Source organism: Pteropus alecto, unplaced genomic scaffold (assembly GCF_000325575.1).
Source record: "Pteropus alecto unplaced genomic scaffold, ASM32557v1 scaffold21, whole genome shotgun sequence".
In the NCBI taxonomy this organism is placed as follows: domain Eukaryota; kingdom Metazoa; phylum Chordata; class Mammalia; order Chiroptera; family Pteropodidae; genus Pteropus; species Pteropus alecto.
The window spans coordinates 27,878,099-27,904,951 of record NW_006436282.1 but is presented as its reverse complement, the minus strand read 5'-3'; the positions used below and the strand labels follow the sequence as shown (position 1 = coordinate 27,904,951).

Here is a 26,853-nt window from a genome sequence, read left to right as displayed (position 1 = left end):
TTCTTTCATGGATTGTACTTTTGGTATTATATCTAAAAAGTCCTTTCAAACCCAAGGTTGCTTAGCTTTTCTCCCATTTTATCTTCTAGGAATTTTATAGTTTTGTGTTTTACGTTTAGGTCTTTGATCTCTTTCGAATTAATTTTTGCGAAACGTGTAAAGCCTGTGTCTAAATTCATTTTTTTGCAAATGGATAGCCGGTTGTCTAACACCATTTGTTGAAAAGAATATCCCTTCTCCATTGAATCGCCTTTGCTCCTTTGTCAAAGATCAGTTGACTCTATGTATGTAGTTCTGTTTCTGAGGTCTCCGTTCTGTTCCACTGATCTATTCTTTTGTCAATACTATGCTGTCTTGATGACTATAGGTTTATAGTAAGTTTTGATGTCAAGTGTTATCAGTCGCCTGAGTTTGTTCTCCTTCAATATTGTGTTGGCTCTTCTGCGTCTTTTGCCTCTCCGTAGAAACTTGAGAATCTATTTGTTGATATCCACAATATAACGTGCTGGGATTTTGAATGGGATTGCCTTGAGTCGATAGATCAAGGGGAAAAACTGACATCTTGGAAATATTGAGTCTTCTTATCCGTGTACACAGAGTGTGTTGCCATTCATTTCGCTCTTCTTTGATTTCTTTCATATGAGTCTTGCAGTTTTTCTCATATAGATCCTGAATATATTTTGTTAGACTTATACCTCAGCTTTATACCTCAGTATTTGTGTGTGTGTGTGTGTGTGTGTGTGCGTGTGTGCGCGTGTGCGCGTGTGCGTGTGTAGCGTGCATTCGTATTAGTCAGGGTTCTCCAGGGAAATAACAGAAACCAAGATCTAGGCACTGGGTATGTTTATGGCCACTGGAGGCTGGTTGCTGCTAGGTCTTCTCACCTGACTGAGCAAAAGAATATATGTCTATATCACTAATTTCGGTGTATACCACAAATGGAAACATTTCTATATGTAAGTATCTGTGTCTGTATTAAGCTAAACATGAAGTCAGTCTATTACCATATGGCTCGTTCTAATCACACCTCCACCTCAGCTATGCTCACCTCTGACCTCCCACTTCAACAGTGAGGAATCTGGCTCCTCCCACCCATCATCCATTGACTCGTTTACTTTATATGTGTGTATAGGGGCGTACAGGTGTGTGTACAGTTTTGCTTTCATCGTGATGCTTTTTTTTTCATTTCGATGCTTTTTTTCCTCTGTAAAATTCTTTAGCCTTTTGTAAATTTATGTACTTCATTTATCAGCTTTACTTGAGGGTCATCCATACACATTAACAAATGAAGAGTAGCGATTTATGGAGCACAAATGAGAAAATGGATAAGAAAATGCTTTTTCCATTGGGAAGTATTCTGAAAATATAAGGTAGTTATCTAGTTGTCACTAATACTATCAATATTTCCATGTTGCCATTTTTTTTCATCAATTTAGTATTTCAGCATGGAGGTCATTCTATAAAATTAAAATTGTATCACTGAAGACTTATTTTGACTTTCATCTTTGTTTTCACCATTTGTAGTTTTGCTTGACGGTACGGTCAATATAATGGGTACCTAGGTGATTAATCATTTATTACTAATTTAAATAATGTCGCTGTGATTCCTGTCAGTGCCTCAGAGTTGATAACATAAGTAGCCCACACCCACTCCCGAGGAGTGTCTGGACTTGAGTCTCCGTGACAACAGCTCGGTGAGATTCCTTCAGGAGCTGCAAAGCTAAATCTTTCATCCACGTCAAAATGAACATCTTCTCTGACTCACCCATGTTTGTTCTGTAGATTCTTCCAGCTATACCAAGTCCAGGTAAAGAAAAGGAAAAGAAATTATTTCTTATTGTTTCATAATAACAAAACTAATCGTATCATCTACTGACATTCATGATATGATCCCGTTTTCACCTTAAATGGGAAAATAGGGAAATCAGAGTTTGATGACAGGAAAGGGTCTTTTTAAAGTGGCATCAGTTTTCAGGACATCTGCAGGGTTTTTTTGTTCGTGTACTTTGTTTTAAATGATGGGAAACTGTAGAAGGATGATTTTTTTTTTTTTTTAAAGCGTAGTCACCCTTAAGTCTCTCATTTCCTTTCGGTGATTAGATGTGACAGTTTCAGTCCCAAACTCCACACCTCCTTGTCACTGTCATTTGGCTCTTGGGGTAGAACCTTACCTGGCAGGATCCAGGCTTCCTTCTGTAGGAACGAGGTGGAACGAGCTAGATTCTGGCTTTCTGAAAGAAATCGGGAACTTGAGAGAAAGGCCAGTTCTGGCGGACGGGGTTTCAGCGTCCTGGGACTGTGATTCTGCCCCCGTGCCACTGAGTGACTGCCTCGTTTTCACATTGCCGGTGAAACATGATCTGAAATCTTGCCAGACATCACTGTTCTACTGTCAGTATTTTTTAAAAGCTGTTCTTCTCTTTGACGAACAATAATTTCCTTAAAAATCAGAAACATCAGCTTTACTCTCTCAGCCCTTCAGAAATGCGTTGCTGGATTGGAGTGGCTAAAATGACAGCCGGCGTCGAAAGTGATGAACAGTAACTTGCGATATCCAAATACCTTATTTTCGAAGTATAACCACCATTTTAGTTTCTTCTAACACAGCAGGTTTAAATTTCCGTATGTTTTTAGATTCATGGTGAAACAGTCATAAGGCGTTTGACCCATGCCGAGTGGTCTAGGTGAGTTTCAGTACAACCTTTGGTTCTGGGGGCGGGGGGGGGGGAAGAAGCCTTTGAAAGGAGTTCATTCCTGCCCGGGCTGGGCCACCTGATTCAGAAGGACAGGTAGCTCTGTCTCTTTGGCCGCTTATTGGTAGTTTGATCTAAGTATGTCACTGGACCTCTCTGTATCTCGACACTTTTCCATCTCTAAAACAAAGGGAATGTCTCCCCACAGGACCCCACTGCTCAGGGGAGCGTAAAGTATAAAGGTGTTATCTGCTTTCAGCCTCACTGGCCCCGAGGGAGCGGTGAGCCCAAACCACCCACCTTTCCCTCATGTGATGCTCTCTGCTCGGCCTTCCTTGAACTCTGTCTCGTGAAGTTGTTAAACACCGTTTTCGCATCTAGGTTCTGCCACTGGCTAATGGAAAGTGGATCGACGTCCATGAGTTTTAAATCTGTCGAAAGCACATGTGATAAGTAGTGACTATAGTGCAATGACACCTGATCGACCGTAACTACACAGAAGCACATTTGTCCCTTTAAAATAACTCCGTCTGAATGTTTTTTTTCGATCTCTTTTAAATAATGATTTTTCAGAAGACCGTTTTAATGAAAGCTCCTTTTATATGAGCTACTTTAAAAATTTATTTAAACATTGCCCTTGAATACTAAAGAGTAGTAGTTACTTTATGTAACGATTGTATAATTTTAATGGATGCACCGTGTATCCTAATCCATTAGGTATATCTCATATTTTCTTAAGGAATCTAAGTTTTAGATTCCAGTGACATTGGAAGAAAATCTTATTTTACAGCTCAGTTTTTATAATGCTGCTCATAAGATTTGTTCTCTATCCCAATCCCAATAATTTTAGATTGCAAATATATGTCATTTATTCTTTTTTAACACATAGCCTTTTTCTCAGCAAATATTTTGATATTAAAAGAAAAGAAAAGAGAGAGAATGAAGAAAACCACGAGACGATGACTAAGAGCTGAATATGTTAGCAGCATCCAATACCTGTTACAGAAATGAGTTCTCAAATAATAAGGCCCATATTGAAATGCAACATAGTTTATTATTATTTGTTTTTTCCCAGAGAACCTCTTTTTGGTGTTATATTTAGTAAGCGGTTTCACAGACAGTTGTACCATATTCATGACAAGTAAATGACATAGTTCTTCCATTGCATGAAAATTTCATCACAGCCTTTTGCTGTTACCTTTGTTTAGAAAGAAGATGGATATTAAGTGTATTCAGCAATAATGGCAGACATAGAGATTTCCCTCTGCTGACTGCAGACTCTAATTTGCATACTTCGTAGAGAGAGGAAGGGCTAGAACGTGACTGAGGAAAAAGGCACAGGCCAAACAGAGTCTTCGCGGTCTGTCACTGGCCCGGGTGTTCAGCACGAGAGTTTGACGTGGAAGCTAATGGCCGAGCTGCTGAGGTTATGGTTCCTGGATTTGACCGTGCAAATCTATTTTTACTGAGCTTTGGCTACTGTCACCAAAAAGTCTCATTTTCAGTGCTGAATTTGGTGACTTATTTGCAGACATTCATGGAGATTAGTTTTACCCCCTAGGATCAGTCAGTTGTCTGCAAACGGAAAGAAAGAGCAGAGGATGGTTAATAACAGTTGTCCTATTATTCTGTTTTAAAATTTATATCTGCGATTCGTTTTTGAGCTTCTTAAAATTTTAAGAAGCTCAAAACCTTTACATTATAAACTTTAAACTATGAACCTTTAAACTATAAACGTTAGGAAATTCATTCTTTGTAATACACAAGACTTATTTTTGTCCTATGTATTCAAATCTGTTAGCCAAATGTTTCATTTGCTTTTGCCTTTTATTTTTTTAAAAATCATTTCTCCTAGTGTTTCTAAGTTAAGCCTCTGTGATTAAGCATAACGATAATACTGCCTAGTCTGTGAATTTCGATTTCTTCCTATTCTGAATTTCTGCTCCATGCAATATAAAGTTGGGATTTTTTTCTTCCTTCCTATACATATATCAAAGTTGTGCCTGAGTCCTGTGTAACTCGCAGAGAAGCAGCGTCGGAGCTCCCCGCACGTGGCAGATGCTCAATAATGGATGTGGTTTGTCAGTTGAAGGCGAAACTTCCCGAGTAGTCATTTTCGCAAACACTTCAGCTGTGTCTGTGGATTAGCGATGTTTCTGCCAGGTTCGCTGGCCGGGACCTCCCACAGGACCTTGGGCTTCCCAGTGACACAGGTCTGCAGCCTTTCTCTGCCCCACCCATCCCTCCTCAATCCGTTCCTTCTCTCCCTTTCTCCTTCCTCCTTTTACACACACACACACACACACACACACACACACACACACACCTCTCACCTTCTCTCTCTCTCTCTCATTCTCTCTCTCTCTCCCTCCTCCCCTCCCCCTCCCTCTCTCTACTAGGAGGGAATGTTTGAGCCATTTCAGTTGTAGTTTATCTGTAAAGTTCAGTGAACTAAATATTTTCAGATATCTACACAGAACAAGACAAATCATTCTGATATATTTTGTGAAATAGAAAACACCACCAATATCATTTCAGGGCATGAATAGCTAGCGAGAGTAGCCTCCTTTTCTCTGTATCTATATAGCCCCACAAGTGAAAGCAGAAAAGCAGAACTCAGCACGTGCTGGTCACCTAGGGCACGGCTTGTTCCCTGCCACATGGGGCCATCACCACCATCCATCAGGTCCAGTCACAGAGCTGCAGTGGCAGCTGAAGCGGCTCTTTACACGCAGTAGATCAATACGTGGAGCGGTTACCCTGTGCTGAGTTGGTGGTTAGAGACCGCTCATCACACAAAGTCTCCGAGTGAGAGAGAACCTGGCAGAGACTGAACATTTAAACCACGTTATACAGAAAGATAAAAGCAAGTTACGTTGGGAAAATGCACCTCGTTTCATTATATCTTGTATAAAGCGCGAGCAGCTAGCGTAAGGACCATCTCTGATGTAGACAGACAAAACCCAAGAGGAAAAAAAAAAAACCCACAGCATTATATATCCCAAACATCACACCACAACTCTATATAACTACTTATTCCTTTTTTTTTCCCTTTCAGAAAAAAGACTAACAGCATGCTAAAAGAAACTTTGACTGAAGGGTTTAACAGCAGTGTGGGAATAATTTCAATAATTTAAAAAGATGTCGCTCTCTGTAATAAAAATCGATTCTATTTCTTTTATTTACTTGAATACATGCTTCTTGTAAACACCTTAAAATTAAATTGAAATGCACCTAATCCATGTTTTTCTGAACTACTCGATTCAGTGTCTTCGAGTATATTTGTGTTGAAATTTTAGAGCTATTTATATGTAAATGAAAAGTCTTCTGTAATTGGCACAGGGAGAGCCTGCTAGAAGCCCAGTAATCTAATCTAAGTTGCGCATTTTCTCCCTCTGTTGTACATTCATAATGGCATTTGAGGGCAAACAGTTTGCTTCTTATGTCAACTCCACTCTCCTTTGCAATAAAGGGAAGAACAGGGAAACTTTGTTGTGGGGATTACGTGGTGAAGTTTTTCTGTGACACGCCATCTTAGACGGAGCTACCAGGTTTCATAGGGAGAAAAAAGGTATTAACTTCTAACTACTAGGAATAGGAATTTAAATTACTTGCGTCAGGTAGTAGAATGAAAGTAAAATTGTACAATTGTTCCTTCTGTGATAGATTATTAAGTTTTATTTTTTAAAATGTGTGCTACTTGAGACTGGCAATAATGTCACTAAAACAATTTTTCTGTTTTTACATTTTTCCTAAATTGTGTTTTGTTTTGTTTTGTTTTGTTTTGAGGGGGCGGGGATATTAGCCAAAAGACCTAACGAGTTAGCAAGGACATTTAACTATGTTAAATATTTGAGAAACTTGTTATATGCTTATTACAAATCATAGAATACTTAAATTTTAAGAGATCTGAGAAAAAGATACCTGCATCTCAAATTCTGGAGCAAGCGATGTTTTAAAAAAAATTGATTTAATACTAAATTAGTTAAAATGAGATTTATTATTCCTGCAGCCATCCAGCCATCCATTCACGTTTATTTAGCCAGTCATTCATCCGTTCCTTCAGCAGGTAGCATGCCCAGCTCTGGGCTGGATGCTGGGAGTGCCTCATAAGCAGGAGACTCACATCACCCTCATGGCGAGTTCTGCCTGTAATCAGATCTGTAAGCCAGAGGACAAAGCCAGATAAGAGTTACATGAAAACTTCAGCTATTTTCCATTTTCAAGAACGGCCTTATTCTGAATGTTTGCCCTTTCTCGATAGTTAAGAGCTAACCATTGAAGCAGAGCTCGTTTTAGATGGTAATCTTTTCTAATGTATGACCCCGAAATAGATAGTATTGGATGTAATCTTTATGTTTTCAGGATCATGGTTTTGGGTATTATGCTGACCTGTAATTCACTACCTAATTAAGCTGGTGACAGAATTATTATACTTGATTTTGATTTGTATTTCTTTTCTGACTGACAGATATGGTCTTCTTGCTAGTCATGTCTACTTCTGTAGAACTCTCCCTCCCTTATTCTTTCTAGTAGGCTCTTTCTAATCTCTCCTGGATGTGAATGCAGCGTCACCAGGATTATGAAAATTGTTGCAACCATTTTTTAAAAATAATGGGTCCTTTATAAAATCAGATGGTTTCTCCTGTGAATAAAATGCATCTTCTTTGCTAAATTTATTTTTGCTGCCTAGAAGACTTCTTTGATTATATCCTTGGCCTTGTTTTTAATAGAGGAAACATCATTTTAACCATACTTTTACCAGTTCAGGAAATCAAGTCAAAAGGATGGTAGTACCAACAATGTAAATCAGAAAACATGTTTTTTAGTATTCGTGGCAATACACCTTGAATTTTGTAGATAACAAATGGTCTGTACAACACTAATTTTCTAGGGAATACCATGAACAATAGCCGATTTGATTCTCATCATTCTTATCGGTAAAAATAGCTAACATTGGCATACGACTTTAAGATTTGCCAAAGGGAACCTGTTTTTCTCATTTACTCTTCACGACAACGAAGAAGTAGGCAGCGCTGCCAACCACATCTTATAGTAAACGGAACTCATTCTCAGCGAGGTTGGTGAGGGACCACTGCCTCATTTACGCCACCCGCCTGGTGCACATCTGATCCGTCACACGGTCCCAAAGTGGCGTCATTCACAAATGATACGGGGAAAGGGACCGGTGACGGAGGGAGCCGAAGGATGCTGGACGATGAGCCTAATAGTGAGATTTCAGGAGTTTCTTCGTTCCTATTTGGAGTCTGATAATTTGATAAGGATTATTTATAGGCAACTAAAACTTCAGTAGTTCTACCCTCTCCGAAACATGCTGATTTTAATACTTAATGAAACCTCTTCAACAGTCATTTTCTATTTTCCAAACAAACAAACAAACAAAAAAACCCCAAAAATAAATAAAAAAAAAAACAGCCTTTCATTGGGATAATGTCTGATCGACTTGAGGAAAATTTGAAAGATAATTAAAAATAGGCGAGTTATCAGGGGTATGTTCTCTTGTCTTTTTTTTTTTTTTTTCCTCTACAGAGAATTGTTCTAAAGTTTTTTTGTATCTAATGTGTTCTAGTTATTTGGTAATTATTAAAGAGAAGAGGGAACTTATGCTTTAGAATAGGATGGAGGAAATTTATCCAACCTTCTGAAAAAAAAAAAAAGTGCTAGAAATAGTTCCGGGTCCCACCACCTAGAGGAGAAAACCCAAGGTTCGGAAGGGTCTAACTTAAGAATGGGGAATAGTTGGACCCAGGCTGAATGCTGCTCTGGTCCCACCTAAGAAATCTTAAAAGCGAGACCCGAATAATCAAACTGTTTTCCAGAAATTTAACTGCATCCCAGAACAAAGGTCAAGACTATTTATAGAAATACAAAAATATCCAGTGTCCGGCAAGGAAAAATTATAATGTTCTTCAATAAAAATGTTTTAGGCATGCAAAAAAGCAGTAAAATATGACCCGTAACAAGAAGATTATAAATGAAACTAACCCCAAACCATTAGAATTAGGGCATTTAGAGTTATAAAAATCTAGATGATTTGTTTACATATTTTTTGGCAAGGCCTTGAACACTTGGATATTTAAAAATCAGTTTTACAAGGAAATGATATCATTTTGTTGCCCTGTTTAGCAGATACAGAGAATGTGGGAAATCAAAAGTTTGCTTTCAATAAGCCTGTGTCGCCGCAGATGCTACGCGAACGGCAGGACCTGCCTTCAGGACACAGTTAAAAGAGATGCGAAATCTCATCAGGCCCACTTCACGCATCATGCCCTCATGGTCACAGCGGGCAGCACATTCGTGGGGTCTTCTGTGACCAGGTGGCCCTGCGAGCAGTTTCACCGTCACATTACGTGTGACTCTTCTCTCGAGGGCACGGGCAGTTGGCGCAAAGCTGCAGGGGCGATTTCGTGTGGCGTCTGGTCACAGCTCCGAAATGAGTTGCATCTGCTTTGGGTATTTGCTGTCTCTCTCATTCAATTTCTCAACATTTTATCATTAAAAAAAAGAAAAAGAAAAAGAAAGGTCAGCATTAAAAATGGATGACCATCTCAGGTCTGTTACACAGGGAGTTGGGGAAAGGGTCAGGCGATTGGGTGACTCAGCAATTAGATGTCATGACATGGATTGGTGGCCTCTCCGCTTCTGTTTTGGGCCCTGCAGCTGTAAGATATAAAGACCATCCCTGAGGAGAGCCAGGGTTTCTAATGAGAGCGGAGCAGTGGTGTTTTTCCTCTCATTGTTTCTTCCCGCAACACTCGGAAGGAGCATTATTGTGTGTTCCCATCAGTGGCAGCTAATCCTTAAGATTCTGAAGGGAGCAGGTGTCTCGGAACATCTGGGTGGGAGGAGAGTTTAAAAAGCCCCGCCCCCTCCCAGCACCTGTGTAGAGCCCATTCACACCACACTCCAGCCGCTCGTGTGGGTTGACTGGTGACGCTGAATCTGTCGGAATGTGATGGTCTCGTAAACCAAGCTTGAAGCTTGGGCGTCGTTGCCTTTGGCTGATGGAATGCCTTCCTTCGAAGGACGCCACTTAGATCCAGAAATTACGCTGCCCGAGAGGTACATTTCTGCTGTGCCCAACCTACCTACTAGCTCCCTTTCACCCTAGTCCCCTCAGGAATTTTTTAAAGCTAAGCCCACCTCTACTTAGGTGGGAAACATGAGATTTAGAAAGTGACTCTGTCTTCAGACGAGGGTTTGTCGGCCAGACGGGGCCAGTTTGGGTTCGTTTGGGAAGAGGGCAGTGTTATTTCTCACTCATTCTCCCTCGGAAACACTGTTGATTGAATCGAAGGACTGGACATCAAATTGCGAAGAATATTTATTATTTATACCCTGCTTGTTTTTGCACAGAATTTTCTGAGGCTTGTGCAAAAAATAAATATTTGCAAAATAAAGAAGGAAATAAGGAGAGGGGTGCGAGAGGGAAGGAAGATGGGCCGGAAGGTGGAAAGAGCTTTATCTCCCCCGAGGAAGTAGCTAAGCTCTGATTTGAGTGTTTTCTGTGGTTTCCTGGTATAAATGATAGTGTACTGTAGACTCGCTATCTATAATGAGCAGTATTTTTCTCAATAGCCTGGTAACTATGAAGTGATTTATTAGTGACTTGAATTTATTAGATTTATTAATTATGTTGTGGTTTCCATCAATGCACTTGACTGTTTTAGAGATTAAAGTCAGATGAGAAAGTACTTGATCTATTCTAGTTATTACAGATTGTCATACTTTCTCAGAATGAGCAGGAAGTTAAGAAACACCTCATGACCCAGTTTTTTAGATTCCTTTGAAAATCATTTGAATTATGCCAGTCATTGATTTTAAAACTGCTTCTTCTTTCTCCCTCGTTTTAGTAAACACCCCTTTGGGAAATAGAAACTTAACATTGTCTTTAAATTTTAGTTATGTCATTTTTAGTACATTGGAAATAAAAAGTGAATTTTCCCTTTCCTTTAACCAAGTATATGTGCATTTCTACTTTTTCATGTCTAGAATATGTGGTAAAACATGAGAATTTATGCCAAATACAAAGGTGAAAGTTTCTCCTGAAAGTCCATCCAAGGTAGTATGTTCCAAAACCATATAGAAATAGAGCTTTCCTACTGATTTCAAAAGGTTGAACTGATTTTTTAAAGCATTGCCTGCTCTGTGCATGATATTCTGCTAGGCAAGATGAGAATTCAAAAGTGTGAGCAACAGGAAGACGGCCTATTACAAGTTTATTGTCCAATAATAGGCTTATAAATATGTAATGCAAATAATTTAGTGTACAGTGTACTATAGTGGAATGTAAGTTCTCTGGATGCAGGAATGTGGGTCTGTTTTGTTCATCACTGTATCTCAGGTGTCTAGAAAGATACGTCACACATGGCAGACATGCAACAAATATGCGTTGAATTAGCGACTAGAATACACAAGTGACAGCTAGGTAAAGTGTCATTCTGGAGACCAGGGAAAGAAAGCTTCATGGAGAGATGGCATTTTGGCTGCAATGTGGAGGTGTATGGCCGTGTTCTAAAAGGGTTTATGACTGAGGAGAGTGTGGAAAGGCAGATCACTGAGTTGCCTTTCGATCTACACCCTCGCTTCCAAAGATTTTTTTTTGGGGGGGGGGGGCGCGGGGAGGTGTAATTAACAGTGCCAGCAGGCCAGCCTCCGGGCCCCGTGCTAGCCTGCCTCTTCCAAAGGCAGCAGCTGCTGACTTACGCTGGCCCTTGAAACATGTTTAAACTCTCTAGGCGTGAATCTGACTTTCTTCTGCGTTGCCTTTCAACCCTGCCTTTTCTTTTCTAACGTCATTTTCAAAGGACACTGAAGACCTGAGTAAGAGGAGGTAGAATCCATTTTTCTTGCAGTTTGACTTTTTGGTATTATTATTATTTTTTTTTTTTGAAAAGGAGATGGGGGGGGCCCTTGCTACTGGCCTCCCCCCTCGGCGCCCTCCCCAGAGGCCTCTCTCCTGCCAGCACCCCTGGATGGGTGGGCATGTGGCTTATCCACTGATTTCTGACTCTGCTCTTCCCTGCTGGCCCCTCGTCCGTCCTGCTGTCTGAACTCCCTTCAAGCACAGCAAGGATGCGGGGCCTGGAGCTCTGCCGAGGACAGAAGCCACACAGCAAAGATGGCAAGGCAGGGCTCAGTCACCGTGGTCTCCCTTCCTCCTTCCTCTGCCACGCGCCTTCTCTGTGCCACCAGGCATGTCCTTCACGTAGTATTGATTCGTTTACCTCCCGTCCGCATCGAACACATTTGGTGAGCGTTCACACTTGGCCAGGTGTGCTTAGAACACAAGGACCGAAATCTCTGTTTTCAAAGGGCAGGGTCACCTACCTGTGCAGTACATTCGTGGACTAGTCAGTCCCCAGGCAGACTCTGTCATTTAGACGTTGCTGACACCCAGCAGGTCACTAACCCAGCCGATTACGTGCTCACTAACCCAGCCGATTACGTGTCTTCACTAACCACGCATGTTTATTGGAAAGATTGGACCCCATATATGTAGGTGTAGTCTATGTAATTTTTAATTAATGCCACTGTGAACATCGATACTTGTAAAACAAAAATGCACACTATTTTTGACTGGTTAAGAGAGAGAGCACTCTGAAGTCAAGCTACACGGTTCAAACTTTGGTTCCTCCGTCGACTGGCTGTGTGGTATCAGGCAAGTCATCTCATCTCTCTGAGCCTCGGTTTCTTTTTATGCGGAATAGGAACAGTAATGTGACCTACCTTTGGGGGTCGCTGGGATTTCGAAGCGTTAGAACAGCTTATGCGAAGTACTCAGGACGGTGGCTGTTGCGTCCAGAGTGCTCTGCGTCACTATTGGAGGTGTTTTGACTCTTTTAGGTCTTAACCATAGAATAGCCTTAAATTCCTCGTTCGAACAAGAGAAGATATTTCTCTTCTGTTTCAGTGCCCTATCTTTCCCGCACACCGTTTCACGCTCCTTCAGCGAGGGATGTAGAGATCCGTTTGCGCATCCCCACGCATGATCTGCAGTCAGTACCGACACCTGCTCCAGAGTGGCGCCACCCTGTCCCATCGATGCTGGGCTACCGCCCTCTTAATGAGCACCCAGGCTGTCTCCGTGGTGGTGAATACTGTCCCGCAACCTTTCAGAATAATGTAGGAAATAATGTAGGAAATTATTAGATTTTTCTCTTAGAAATAACTTGAGTTCCAATAATAGAATAATGATGCGGTGTTAGAATTGAAAAATGGAAAAGCAGACAAAGACAGTTTAAGAATAGCTATAACTTCACATGGTCGAGACTGCGTATCAGAGTCTAAATGTACTAAATGCACCCATCTCTTTCATTTTCCAAGGCGACTAACAGTTTGTTCAAAATATCTTGTAAAGCACGTTTGTTGCTTTGGAAAAATAAGCCTTTGTGTAACTCAGAATTGCATGTTTTTGTGAAGTCGGGAGCCTTTCTTTCTGCTCAATGGGTGTTTTCTCTGATGCTGCTTCTGCATGGTCTGTTTTCCTGGTGTTCCCTGCTACATCTGTCCACCTTCTAGGCCGCTTGTCTGAAGCTGCCTGAGCCCTGGGTGGAGGCCTCCGATGGGGCTGCTGAGCTGGGTCTCCGAGGAGGAGAGAATGTGAACACAGCACCGAAGGTCAAAGTCACAGAGACTTCCACCTGTCTGTGTGATGGAAAAGAAGGGATCATATCAAACAGAAAGGCTAGTTTAAAGTAAATTGAAAGAGGAGTTTAAAGAAAGGCAAATCAAAGAAAGAGCATCGAAGACAATTTCTGTAACCAGGACCTAGGTGTTTAAGCCTCATGTTTTTGTTCACTAATCTGCAGTCTTTGGGTTTATAGGCACAAGATTGAGATCCCCATGACTTTCCTTCCAGCTGGCCCACATGATAATTGCTGTTAAAAGTAAGAAACGTTATGTTATCTGGACTTTTGAGATTACTGGAAAATAAGTAATAGCAATAGAGTTAAAAATAAGCAAATACATTTAGAAAATACAATTTGAAGTTCTATTGATTATAATGAAATATCTATTTGAGATGAAGTCATCGCTCTTAGTGAATTTTCAGCTTTATTTTTCTGCTCAAAATGTTATTCAAGTGTAAACACAATATATCTTCAAAACAGTTATATTATTGAAAGGTACTTAAAAATTACTGAGCTTTTTTTTTTTTCAAATTTGAGAGGTAAAAGAAGACAAATAAGCATTCTTATAACTAATCTTCTTCATACTAAATTCGTATCTGAGTTTAACCTAGATGAAACACAAGGCTTTTAGTGCGAATCAAAGATGTAGTTTTAATTTTAGATGTTGAGATAAGATGTCAAAACATCTTATTCAAGCTGACTGATTCATATAGTCGGTTTTGCACTGTATACCGAATCTCAGGCAAGGGAATTTCATATTTTTATCCTTGAAATTCTTTGGCGTCATGCCATTGTTTCTGGTTATTAATACTGCATTCTGGTTATGGCCTTAGAATTCCTAGGGAGTTGAATGCAATGGCTCAAAGAAAATCATTAAGATATCCGAAAGAATGATTTTATAGTATTTCTTAGTGTTCGAAGAGGGTGCTGAATAGTTTGGAATTGCTAAACTGTCTTTGGCAGTGAAGAGGCTGTAGAAGAAGGAGCACAAGTCTGTCACTCACAGACATCAGAGAGTCTTTTTTAACAAGCTGGACAGGTCAACAGCTTTTAATAGAGCTGTAGAGATGTCCAACCATCACCGATATTTCACACCAAAACATTTTCATCGCCTCCCAAAGAAACCCTATCTGTACCCATTCGTCATGACTTTTCATTTACCTCCGGTCTCCTCAGCCCCAAAGCAGCTTTTAATCTATTTTCTGTCTTTGTAGACTTGCCTGTTCCGGACATTCCATAGGAATAGAACCATGCATCACAGCTTTTAATCTATTTTCTGTCTTTGTAGACTTGTCTGTTCCGGACATTCCATAGGAATAGAACCATGCTTCGTGTGTGTGTGTGTGTGTGTGTGTGTGTGTGTGCGCGTGCGTGTGCGCGCACGCAGTTAAAAGCACAAACCAGGAAACTGACCATTTAAAAAAATCTTAACCGTTTTTAAGTGTGCAGTTAGTTCAGGAGTATGAAGTGTACTCACACTGTGGGTAACAGATCTCCTGAACTTTTTCATCTCGCAAAATTGAAACTCTGAACTCCCTTCCTGCTTCCTACCTTGCAAGCCCCCGCTAACCAGCATTCTGCTTTTCTGTTCCCATTATACTGACTACTCTAGAGACTTCATATAAGTGGAATCACTCAGTATTTGTCCTTTTCTGACTGGTTTATTTCACGTAGAGTAATGTCCACAAGCTTCGTTCGTGTTATAGCATGTGACAGAATTTCCTTTTTAAGGCTGAATAATATATCATTGTATGTACATAACACATTTTGTTCATCCATTCACCAGTAATTGGATATTTGGGTTACTTCTATCTCTTGGCCATGGTGAATAGCGCTGCTTTGAACATGGGTGTGCAAATATCTCTTCAAGACCCTGTTTTAAATTTTTTTTTTTTGGATATATACCCAGAAGTGGGATAGCTGGATCATATAGTAGCTGTATTTTTCATATTTTGAGGAAACTCTATATTGTTTTTCATAGCAATTGCACGAAATTAGTCCCACCAATAGCACACAAGGATTCCCGTTTCCCCATGTCCTCGCCAACACTCGTTTCTGTCCATTTGTTTTCATCGTAGCCACCCTAATAGGTGAGAGGTGATACCTCACCGTTTTTATGGTTTGCATTCTTCCAATGTCCAGTCATGCTGAGCATCCCTTTATATACTTGTCGGCCATTTGTGTATATTCTTTGTAGAAATGTATATATTCAAGTCCTTTGCCCATTTTGGATTATTTGATTTTTTCGTTGTTGTTGAATTGTGGAGATTCTTTTTAAATTCTAGTTATTAGCCACTTATCAGATACACAATGAGTAAATATTTTCTCCCATTCCGTAGGTTGCCTTTTTCACTCTGTTAATTGTGTCCTTTGATGCACAAGTTTTTCAGTTTGATATGATCCCATTTGTCTATTTTGCCTTTGTTACCTTTGCTTTCATGGTCATATTCAAGCCTTTTACAAATGCATATGCATAGTCAACTTCTGATTATAAGAACTAACAGAGGTCAACAATTCAAACAAAGATTAATCCAGAAGTCATTTATATTTACATTTAAAATGCAATTTATATTTATATCTGATTACGAGTGTGCCTACAGTTCTGAAAGGTAGTTGCCAACAAAATAATGAAGGCTTCTATGAATATATGACTCAAGAAAAGCTGGAAACATGTCTGCTTTTCCCAGTTGACCCTCCAGTCAAGACCTCCTTGAGGGAACATTTTCATGTCTGTCTTTCAGTCATTTTTCTTGGTAGGATACAGACTATACAAGGAAGAAAACACGATTTGTTTATTAAAAACAAAACAAAACAAAACAAAAAGATAGGCAGACTACTTTATGTTTAATCTATTAAGGTATGCCGTAGATTAACTAAACCTGAATAAAAGATATGCTTCATTAAGATTTAAGTCTCTAACAATGCCCGAGTTATAGGGGCTTAGGCTACTTTGCTACGAAGCGCACTGACCTTTCCTGCACTTGTCGGCAGGGTTGGGGGGCAGCGGGTAGGCGTGTGGAGTTCAGCTGTGGACCAGTTCGCGGGAGCGATGCTCGCGGGAGGGATGCTTGCGTGGGTGATGACGCTCGCGTGGGTGATGATGCTCGCGGGAGCGATGCTCGGGTGGGTGATGATGCTCGCGGGAGGGGTGCTCGGGTGGGTGATGATGCTCGCGGGAGCGATGATGCTCGCGGGAGCGATGATGCTCGCGGGAGCGATGATGCTCGCGGGAGCGACGATGCTCGCGGGAGCAGCGATGCTCGCGGGAGCAGCGATGCTCGCGTGGGTGATGACGCTCGCGTGGGTGATGACGCTCGCGTGGGTGATGACGCTCGCGGGAGCAATGATGCTCGCGGGAGGGATGCTCGCGTGGGTGATGATGCTCGCAGGAGTGATGCTTGCGTGGGTGATGATGCTCGCGGGAGCGATGATGCTCGCGGGAGCGATGATGCTCGTGGGAGCGATGACGCTCGTGGGAGGGATGCTCGCGTGGGTGATGATGCTCGCGGGAGCGATGCTCGCTGCACCCCGAGCCTGCCCTTCCTCTCCTGTTTCTTCTCCTGTGCGAAGGGCTGCCTGTTTACCCAGTCCCAACTCGCACAGGGCATCCTTCCGCCTTCTCCATCTCCCTCACACTCGACAGTTGGCCAGTCACCAGATTCTTAAGATTTTACCTGTGAGGTCTGCGGCCACTCCCCTGCGCCCATTGTGACCCGCCCGGTGCGGGCGCTGGGTCTTCGCTGGCTTGCAGCGCTGGGTGGGGGGCTGCCTGCCCGACACCCTCGCGGGGTCGGAAGGCGTCTTTCCCAAACACGGTTGCTCGTGTGTCTCACCAAACCCTTACGACGCTCACCTGCCCTGAGGACTAACGCCCAGCTGCCCGGCGTGGCTGTCGTGGCTGTCGGGGACCCTCCTCCCTGCAACCTCAGCTGTCCTCATCCGCCCACCCTCCCACGGCCTTTACCTCGGAGTGCCCTACCTGCTCCTCTACCTGTCTGCATCCCTCGGGAGCTGTGAGATTCCGAGGTCGGGAATCTGGCTCACCTGGCTCTCTGCTACCGGCCTGGCGCCACCGGCACAGTGCGCGAGGTGGGCGACACAAATGTGCCCAATGGGTGACAGCTGCAGAGTGTGTGAACCACGGAACGCTCGTCCTCTTCCCGATTGCGGGTGTTCTCACAGTCACTTGGTGCGTTCACTCGTTTCAACCTTCCAAGGAGGCTGAATAAGTTCTGAAGAAATAAGACACAGGGCAGGCTGTGAGCTTCCATTTCCTCATCCCTAAGATAAAGGCTAAAGCTTCCACGGATCCATCTAATCGAAACGGGTGGGACCAGGTCATCTCTGAAATTCAGCTCTGTGATCCTGTATACACGTAGCCCCCCTAACTTACCCAAAACTTCAGAGCCTGATATGTATATGTATATGTATATGTGTTTGTGTATATATATGTGTATGTGTGTGTGTGTATGTGTTCATTCTAAATCTGTATAATCTGTATTTATTTGCCTTCTAAAGCTTCATCTCTATCAAGATTTGCTTAAACTTTTTTACTGTCAAATATGTCTTTTTCCACTTACATTCGAGGTGCCTCTATGTTTGTATCCTATGTAAATATTACTGTATGTGAATACCTTCACTGTAAACTGAGAAGCTATAAAAGTAGAGGAAATGACTTCATTCGTGTTTATTTTCCTACATGAAATATGCATTTGCTTTTCTTCTGCTAGCTGCGTTATTAGGAAGTACGTTAGCAGTGTAGTGAGGTGTTTTGAGGAGCAGTTCCCATGTCGTATGAGACGCCGAAGGTCCTTCAAGGAAGAACATCATATAAATTCAAAATAATGATGGAAATAACTGCATTTTTTTAACTCTGAAAACTCAAGCTTGCACATCTCATGTTGCATATTAAAATTAACTGGATCAAATATTAACTGAGATAGATAACTGCGAACATTTTTTTTTTAACTCATTTACCTTTGATCCACATCACATTTCAGCTTTTCTGCTAATAGAATTCTAGGTTTTTTTAAAAAAATCTTTCCTCAGTGTCACTCACTAAATACCTGTGCTAAGGGTGGACGTCCTCGCTCTCTCGCCGTCCCACACACGAGGCAGAAGTGACTCTAGAGAAGTGAGCTCTGGTTTTGAGCTTCCCAGATTTTAAAGACCTGGAGGGAAATACGGCCTGAAGGGGAACAGAGCTCAGGAGATTTCTGCTCTACTGCCAGAGACCAGAAGTTCCAAACTCATGGCAAGGCACGGGTCCTTCCTTATGAGAAGTGACCTACGACCTACCAGAATCTCACAAGCAAAAGAATAGTTTCTTCTTGCATTCATGCGCTTGGTCACTCATTCCTTCTCCATGGAGAAGAGAACCATTTGACACTCTTGGTCAGCTGTGTCACCCTTCAGCACAACACAGTGCCACAACCCATTCCTTACCTGGTGCAGACTCTCAGATTACGCCGAAGGGATGTCTTGGCTAGAAGTCCAATGACCCAGGTTCAGGAAACGGTCTTGGTCCACGAAAGAAGGCTCTGGTATCCTGGCCCGTTGCCATTTATGGCCTCCCTCCCCTCAGCTTTCATTTCGGAGGGATGACATAATAAAAGGCCTCTTTTCTTCAGTGCACTGTTATGCAAATGTCTCGCATCCCTGCAAGAAAATGTCCCCTGAGCGTGCGTTTTTAGGTGTATTTTATTCTTTAACGATAACGCGCATGTCCGTTTCAGATGCACATAGCCCTAGGAAAAGGGGAAGGGCAGGATTTCTCCAGGTAAACAGTGTGGCCGACACTCGGTAGGAAATTCGATATTAACGAACGCTGCTCTTCGCAAATGGAAGTCCACTCAAAATGTGGTCTCAGACACAACGTGAAGGAGCCAGCTCACCCGTCTCTCTCCTTCCACGGTGAGTGGCCCGTGGACTTGAAAACCCTCTTTGGTTAATACCTGGCTTTCTCTCCGCAGTCACTGCGTGTCCTCACATCTCTACCCACTCATCAGCCCCATTCGGCTCTACAAGCCATTCCTGTGTCCCCCTCATGCGCTGGCCTCTCTCGCCTTCCACGGGGATGGGGCACCTGCCACAGCTCAGCCCAGGGACACTTTCCACACCTGCACCTGCGCCTTGACTGTTTCTCAAGCTGCTCTTACAGCTTCATTGAGTCGCCAGCTTCGAAGCCATCCTTCAACCAAGCGGTTGAAATTGCGCTACATCTGTGGTCTTGAATCCCGAACGCCCTTTTCTGGCTGAAAAAATGGCCAGTGTTTGCCACCCCTTCCTTCCTTCTCGTTCACTGAGTCTACCTGGTACACTGGCCTGAGCGTGGGGCACCTGATGTCTCGCGGTGCGCCTGGATTGACGACCCAGCTCTGGACCTTAAGAAATCCACTCGCTGTCCACAAGCACAGTTTCCTTCTATGTAAAATCGTAGTCTGGCCTGGATTTGCAGCTCCCTTCCAGCTGTGATATTTTATAAACTGTGACCAATCGTTAAGAGTCTTTTTGAGGTAAGCATGCTAATGAGTCCAATTATAAATGCTCTCTGGTTCTGATGGAGAGTTCCCATTTTTGCTCCCTTATGCCTGTGAGGGTGTGCTCCGCGTTTTATTTGTCGTTCCCTCGTCCGCAGGCATCTCATATACTGCCACGTGAATGGCGGAACTCATCGAAATGATTAACCACGATTATTGGCACGAGAAGGACAAAGAACCAGCATAACAGGAAAGAAGTTAAGATCTGTCTCCAAACAAATAATTGTTAAAGTATCTGTTGCATTACTAAAGACATAAAGCTATGTGATTTCTCTAAATTCTTGTTGTTGCTGTTAATGAAAGCATGTATATTTTAAAGAGCAGGTCTTTGAAAATATGTGTCAGAAATGAGCTACAACTACGAAAAATAAGCAGAGAGATATGCTGAGTATTCCTCAGAATCTTGCCCGCTCTCATACTCTCTTTACTTCCCTGTAAAATCTATGGAAGGTGCTTGAATATTTATCCGAGGAACCTGCAGATATGCTGATACCGTTAAAACCACAACTGTTCAATTAGGGCTTCGTTGTAAATCAGCCAGTGGCGAGGTTGTTTTAGTGGCGGGGACATTGACACAGAGAGTTCATTTCTTAATTTCCCGAGTAAATGAGGGCATACATTTAAAAATAAAAATGTTGCCTCGAAGCAGTGTTACAGAACACAAATAAGGTTCAGAGCCTTTGTTTAATTCCTCTCTGGCGTTTTTACAGTACTCAACACCCCCGCATTTATTTTTCGGCTTCTAGTCAGGGTGCTCCAGGAACTCCAGACCCTGCTCCCGGCATGGCTGTGAACGTGACCGCGAGCAGCTTTGTGGGCCTGTGGGCCGTACTTCCATGACGCCAAAGCTCGACTTTCTTGCTCTTTATTTATTTATTTATTTTTTCACTTTGCAGATGGGCCAAAAACAAAACAAAAAAATAAATATGGTGAAAGCCATATATAACATGTAAATTTTCAGTCATTGTCGCATAATGACCTAAATTGGAAATAGTTCATCTGAAAGATACTCCTGTATACTTGTGCTTCATACTATGGCTCCTCGTTACTGGCAATTTTTAAGTGCCTCTTACGTGTGAGGTCGTCGGTCAGCTGTCCTAAGGAATTCATAGTCTTCGCCCTCATGAAATGTACAGTTTTAGGGAAATTGTTCAGATCAAAACTGAGATGAAAAAAATAGGCTGAGAGATACATGTTCTGCATTAAATCTGCAATTAATTTGACTTGCTCATGTAGTGCTAATACAATCATTGCAATGATAGCTTTTTACCCAATAATTAGGTTACCCATTTTGCCTGACCTAAAGAAATGGTTTGCAACAGCGAAGTTACTTATGGACAAAATCTTCTTCTGTAGATCAGTCTGATAAGGCCAGATAACCAAGATTTTTATTGTTTTTAGAGAGAAGATACACTAGTGGATTATTTTAGCCGGCTTATAGTAGATAAACAATAAATACTTAATCGATTATATTAAAAGACCAGCCAGAAAAATTATAAAATGCTATGGAAGCAGGTGCTAGATTATGTAGATGGATGACATGTGATGATGAAAATTAGAAATGAAAACAATCCATGTAAACTGAGTCGAGTTGGGGAGGGGCGGTCTTCGTGAGTAAGTGGCCGCCGAGATGACCCAGAGCGACACAAAACCAGCGCGTGTTCCTGCTTTCGATTAGCGTGTCCTGTTGCATTTCTAGACACCTCTAGCTCATTTCTTACGACTCAAGCGAGGCCCATGCTGCGTCTTTATAACTTGGCTAGGTCTTCCCTTGCGATCACTTCCTCCTCGCTGCTCATACGACAGGTTGTTTTGAGTCCTAACTGTGTCAGCCATGCCCCGAGGCTGTGAGGGTACAGCAGTAAACGCCCCCTAACCAAAGTCCCTGTCAACATGCAAGCTGCACTGTTACGTGTGTATGTAGGGTGGGGGAGGAGGCACAAAAACAAGCAGCAATGGCAGCGTGGGCGTGTGCGTGCGTGTGCATGTGTGTGTGCAGGGCCATTTATACGAGTGCTGTGGAGAACAGCAAGGTTTAAGGGGGATAGGAAGTGCCTAGCAGCCTGGAAGGGGTGCCTGTTGTTTGCTTTTCAAGGAAGTCTTTTGAAAATATGGTGCCGTATGACCAGAGACTTGAAGGGATCGAGGGAGGGGGCCACGCAGACACCCGGGGGAAGTGTGACCAAGGCCTCTAGAGGGATCATCAGGGCAAAGTCCTGAGACAACAGCACTTCTGCTGTGCTCAGAGTACAGCAAGACAGTCAGTGTCGTGCAGAGTAGAGCAGGAGAGGACAGGTGGGAGGAGACGGGGTCGGGCGGGGGGAGGGCTGTTAGGGGAGCCATGCTGTGCCGGGCCTTAAAGGCTGTGGGCGGACGTGGGCAGAGGAAGATGCCCATCCGGCCCGGTACAAGATTCACACTGGTGGTGTGGCCAGAATGGAGACGAGGGAGAGGCAAGAGAAGAATGAGGAAAAACGGGTTGGGAAGTTATTGCCGTAGTCCCGAAGAGAGATGACTGTGGCTTGGACCAATGGAAGTAGACGTGGTGAGAAGTAATTGGATTCTGGATCTATTTTGACAGGAGAGGAAACAGATTGCTCATAAATTAGAGAGAGAAAGGGAAGAGTGAACACTGCCATAAGATTTTTTAGGCTGCGAGGATGGAATTGTCGGTGAGTGCGATGTGGAAGGCTGGCAAGACTGTTCAAGAAACAGGGTGGAAAGTGGGAACCAAACTTTTCGTTAGGGAGATGTTAAGTTTTAGATGCATATGAGATGCGTCCATCCGAGTGGAGATAACAAATAGGCAGCTGGGTATATGAACTTGAAACTCAGAGAAGTATGGAATGAATGTATTTACGTGCGTGCATATGTGTGTGCGTGTATGCACACACTAGCATATATGTGTGCATATGTGTACACATGCACATGCATTTGAATTGTGTTTAAGCCCATGAGCCTGAATGAGGTGAACTGGAGAATGAGTATAGATGAAGAGATGTATGAGGTCTGAGGCCTCCTAACGTTTAGGAGGAAAAATCAATGGAGATTGAAAGGGACAGCTGATGGAGCAGCAGGACGATTAAGAAAGCACTGTATTTCAGAAGCTCAAGGAGAGAGTCATCTGTGTCAAATGGTGCTGACTCTAGCAAGAGCTATTTTGATGAAATGGCAGGGACCAAAGTCCAAGTGACATAGGTTCAAAAGCAAATGGAGAGAAAGTGGGGAAATCGAAAATATGGCAGAGATGGGGGTCAAGAGAGCGTATTTGTGTGTCGACGAAAATAATCCAGCAGAGAGAGGCAGATGAGGCAAGCGATAGAGAGGAGAATCCGAGCGTGATTCCCCTGCCTTGGCGAGAGGGGGTGGATCTCAGCGAGCTCGCACGATCACAGCGGGGTTTCGGAAGAGAGAGGAGTCCGCTGAAAAGGCGAGAGCCTCGTAGCACAGGTTCGAATGAGGAGGCATCTGAAGCAATCAGACACTCGGATGCTGGGAGGAGCTGGGGACGGTCCCCCGATGACAGCGAGGACTCTGGACTCTGGGACCCTGGAGAAAACGGTTGCCCTGGAAGGAAGCAGAAAACAGGGAAATGTGCTTTCTCCAGGACAGCACCTGTCAAAGCATCGCGCGTAACCGATGTCTCAGGAATGAATGAATATTAAAATAAATAGCTGTTGTGGGAAAATGTTCTTTTGCTTGAGGGGATTAAACTGGTTGCTTTTTAAAATCACTTTTAGTGTTAAAAGTCTATGAGCCTATGAAAAAAAATCCCATTATATAATGCAGAGGCCAAATAATGATACAAATGCCATCCTTTCCTATATCTTTGTCAGTTATTGCAAATCAATCCCTTTTTTTCTCTCTCTCTTTTTTTTCCCTCATTAAGTCAAAAGTTGTTCACAGAATCTTTTTCAGGTCAGTTACTACTACTTTTTGATTGGATTTGGCATTCAAAAGCAAATCTACATGTCACCATTAATATGTATTTATGAGCGTGACAATTAAGTCTTTCCTAAACCACCTGTGAAGTATGGGCATAATGCACCCTGATTCACTCCAAAGTGTGAGCAGGCCCCCCAGGCCCGGACCTGGATGGGCCCCTTGAGAGTTGCTGGAGGGGACGGGATGTGGATGAGAAGACTAGAGCAGCTCAGTTTTCATCAGTTACACTTGACCAAGGGGTCTGTGGATTTAAAACATTGGGGAAAAAAAAAAAAAAGACATAAAAGGAAAACAACCAACCAACCAAACAAAAACACTGGCCTAGCTGAAAATGGCTTCTATTACTCACTATGTCATATTATGTTGTTCAATAAGAAGTGTTCCAGCTACTAGGTCAGTTTCCGTGCATCCCAAAGCTAGAAGGAGTTATCTCAGAGGACAGTCTTCAGTATTTAGTGACTAGAAAGGAAGACCTTCTTTTAAAGGACACACTTGCATTCTTTATTCTCTCCTGAATGGTTGTCTTCAAGACCAAACCCAAAGAAAGGAATTAGAGACTTTTGGTAGCTGTTTAGTTCCAGGAGACTAGACTTTTCTCTGACAGAAGGTAATCTGGCCATTCACAATTGTGTCTCTTCACTGGGACATCAGGAAGTGATGGACTATGTAGACTAAATAACTGTTTAATTGAGGCAACTGTGAAATCAGGTCCGGCTGCATGTGATCAACAGATGCTGGATTAGTCATTATGTAGATGGGTGATGTAGATACTGAATTTAAGAGTTTCCCAAAACTACATCACAGCAAGGTATGCATGTGTTTGCATATGTTTGTTCTCTCTGTGTGATTTAGGTCTTAGCTTTACATTTGGGTCAAAACAAACTGCTCATTAATTACCGAGAGCTACCTTATGAAACAGTAGGAGAAGTATCATTGTAAATGAGAAACACTGTATCCGGTTTTCTTCTTGTTTAGCCTGCAGGTGAGATAGCGTAATGATGAAACCGTTTTGTTGGGATGTAGGTGATCCATCCGTTCTGGGTTGGCCTCCAGTAAGGTGAGTGGGATTCCAGGTGTAACCACCAACTTGGGAAGTGACGGTCATATACATAGGAATATAGGCACAAGTTCTTTGAATCTGGAACGATTAAATTCACATCTTCCAACCCTTCTGATGTCAGAAGTAACTGCGCCCAGGGTGGGCTCCCGAGTCATTTGTGATTTCGTAGCTGTGCCATGTATCGGATCTCCTGGCGACCTGGAACGGTTCAGGTTCGATTTAGCTGCATCGATTTAATAGCTTAGATGTGATAAGTGAGAATATTTTTGTTTTCCTTTGCATATCTCCCCTGAGATTTTCAAAATCCAGCTTTTATTTGTATTCCCAAAAGGCCATTTGTTTTGTTCATGGGTTTATTTCTGGAAGGTAAGGAAATAAGCCGACCGTGTAGCATAATCTGAAGGAAAAACCGTGCCTACGCCTGGGATTCGCTGAGCACAGGACCGGAAGCATGTGCTTCACTGTGGAACCGATGTAGCTTTGCACCCCTGACAGGGGCAGGTGGCCAAGAATGCTCTGTATTTTATTCAGCTCTGATCCGATTTTTGGGCCATGGTATTGCTTTTATTCTAGGGATAACGATTTGTTTCTCGGCAGATCTTAGAACTCCTCCTTTGAAGGTAGGTAGGAGTGGGAAACGAGACTCTAACAACAGTCGTATTAACTAACATGTATCAGATCTGTGGTCAGTGACAAGCACTGACCTACGTGCTTTATAAGAATGATCTAAGCCTCATCACAACACTACGAAACTGGGATATCATTTCTTCTTTATAGAAGCTTAGACAACTTGCATTAGGTCGCCAAGCTAATACACGGTAAAAGCAAGCATTTAAACCTCGGCACTCGGCCCCTAGAATTCAGTTTCCACCGCGCTGGCTTGGAGTGCACCGTTCTCACTGTTTCTTGCTTTTTCATCCAGAGAGTCTATGATGTTTGGCAATGACTCAGCGCTTTCTAAAATTTACCAGTCGGTACTAGTTGAAAATATACAAAGTGGTCTCTCTCAGTTTCTTAAATAGTGGTCCGAAAATGTGCTTGAAGTAAAATTTCCCATTATAAAATGAGAGGTACATTCAATGAACTGAGGAAAGTGCTTGATTTGCAATAAATGACACCGAATTATTCAAACATCTTTTTCTTATTTTACAAAAGTTAGAGTTTATTTTATTATTTTCTACTCAACTGTGATCTGAGATTTACAAAATTAAGAACACTAACATTTTAATGGCAATAACAATTTTTTATTTGCGTAGTACTTTGTAATTTACAAAAGCAAAAGATTTTGGTATGACATCTGGCTTTATCTAAGCAATATTTTGATGATATGGTCAAGCGAGCGAGTGAATAGGTAAGAAATAAGAAGCTTTACAGTTTACGTACTGTTTCATAAAGAACATATTATTTGGCCTTTGTAGCTCAGAGACGAGAGGATACGTATTAGTATTATTTCCACTTAGAGTTAAGAAAAGTTAGGCCGGATTATCAACGATAAAAGTTTTAGAGCCAGACGAGGCCCAGGTTGTCCTGATTCAGTGTATGATAAAATGCTAGCATGAAGTAAGAATGATAACAATAGTTAGAACAATTATTTGGTCACGGGAAAATCCTCTCAAAGGGCATTTATGATTTGAGGGTTTCAGCGGCAATGTCTTTGTCACCAAGAGAACATTCTGGACTCCAAGGAGAACATGTAGAGAGGCCATGACCAGCATGGCGCCACGGTCCAGGGATGTGTGGTTTGGAAATCTTGGTTTTACCCATGTAAAACTAGGCCCAGTACTTAAATATTATATTTATTGTGTTTTAGCAATGAAGGGTTTCTTTTGACAGATTATTAATTGTGAGATTCTAATAAGTGTTTCTTTATTCGAGTTATGTAAGGTATAATTAACTACCTTCCAAATTTCATAATAGGAGTTATTCAAATACTTAGTTATAATGAAACAAGATCTTCTTTTTGA

At 42.3% G+C, this 26,853-nt stretch overlaps 1 protein-coding gene across 4 annotated transcripts in view; it reads left to right on the top strand.

Annotated features, from left to right (window-relative positions):
- IMMP2L (inner mitochondrial membrane peptidase subunit 2) overlaps positions 1–26,853 on the top strand; it is a 696,111-nt gene that overhangs the window by 412,776 nt on the left and 256,482 nt on the right. Inside the window, exon 5 of one of the 4 annotated variants that reach the window (XM_025046912.1) lies at positions 19,983–20,062. The exons of the other annotated variants lie outside the window; for them this stretch is intronic. Within the exon in view, the coding sequence (XP_024902680.1) occupies positions 19,983–20,031 (49 nt within the window). The 3' untranslated portion in view covers positions 20,032–20,062. Of the gene's footprint in view, positions 1–19,982; positions 20,063–26,853 lie in introns of those variants that run through there. 4 annotated transcript variants of the gene reach the window in all.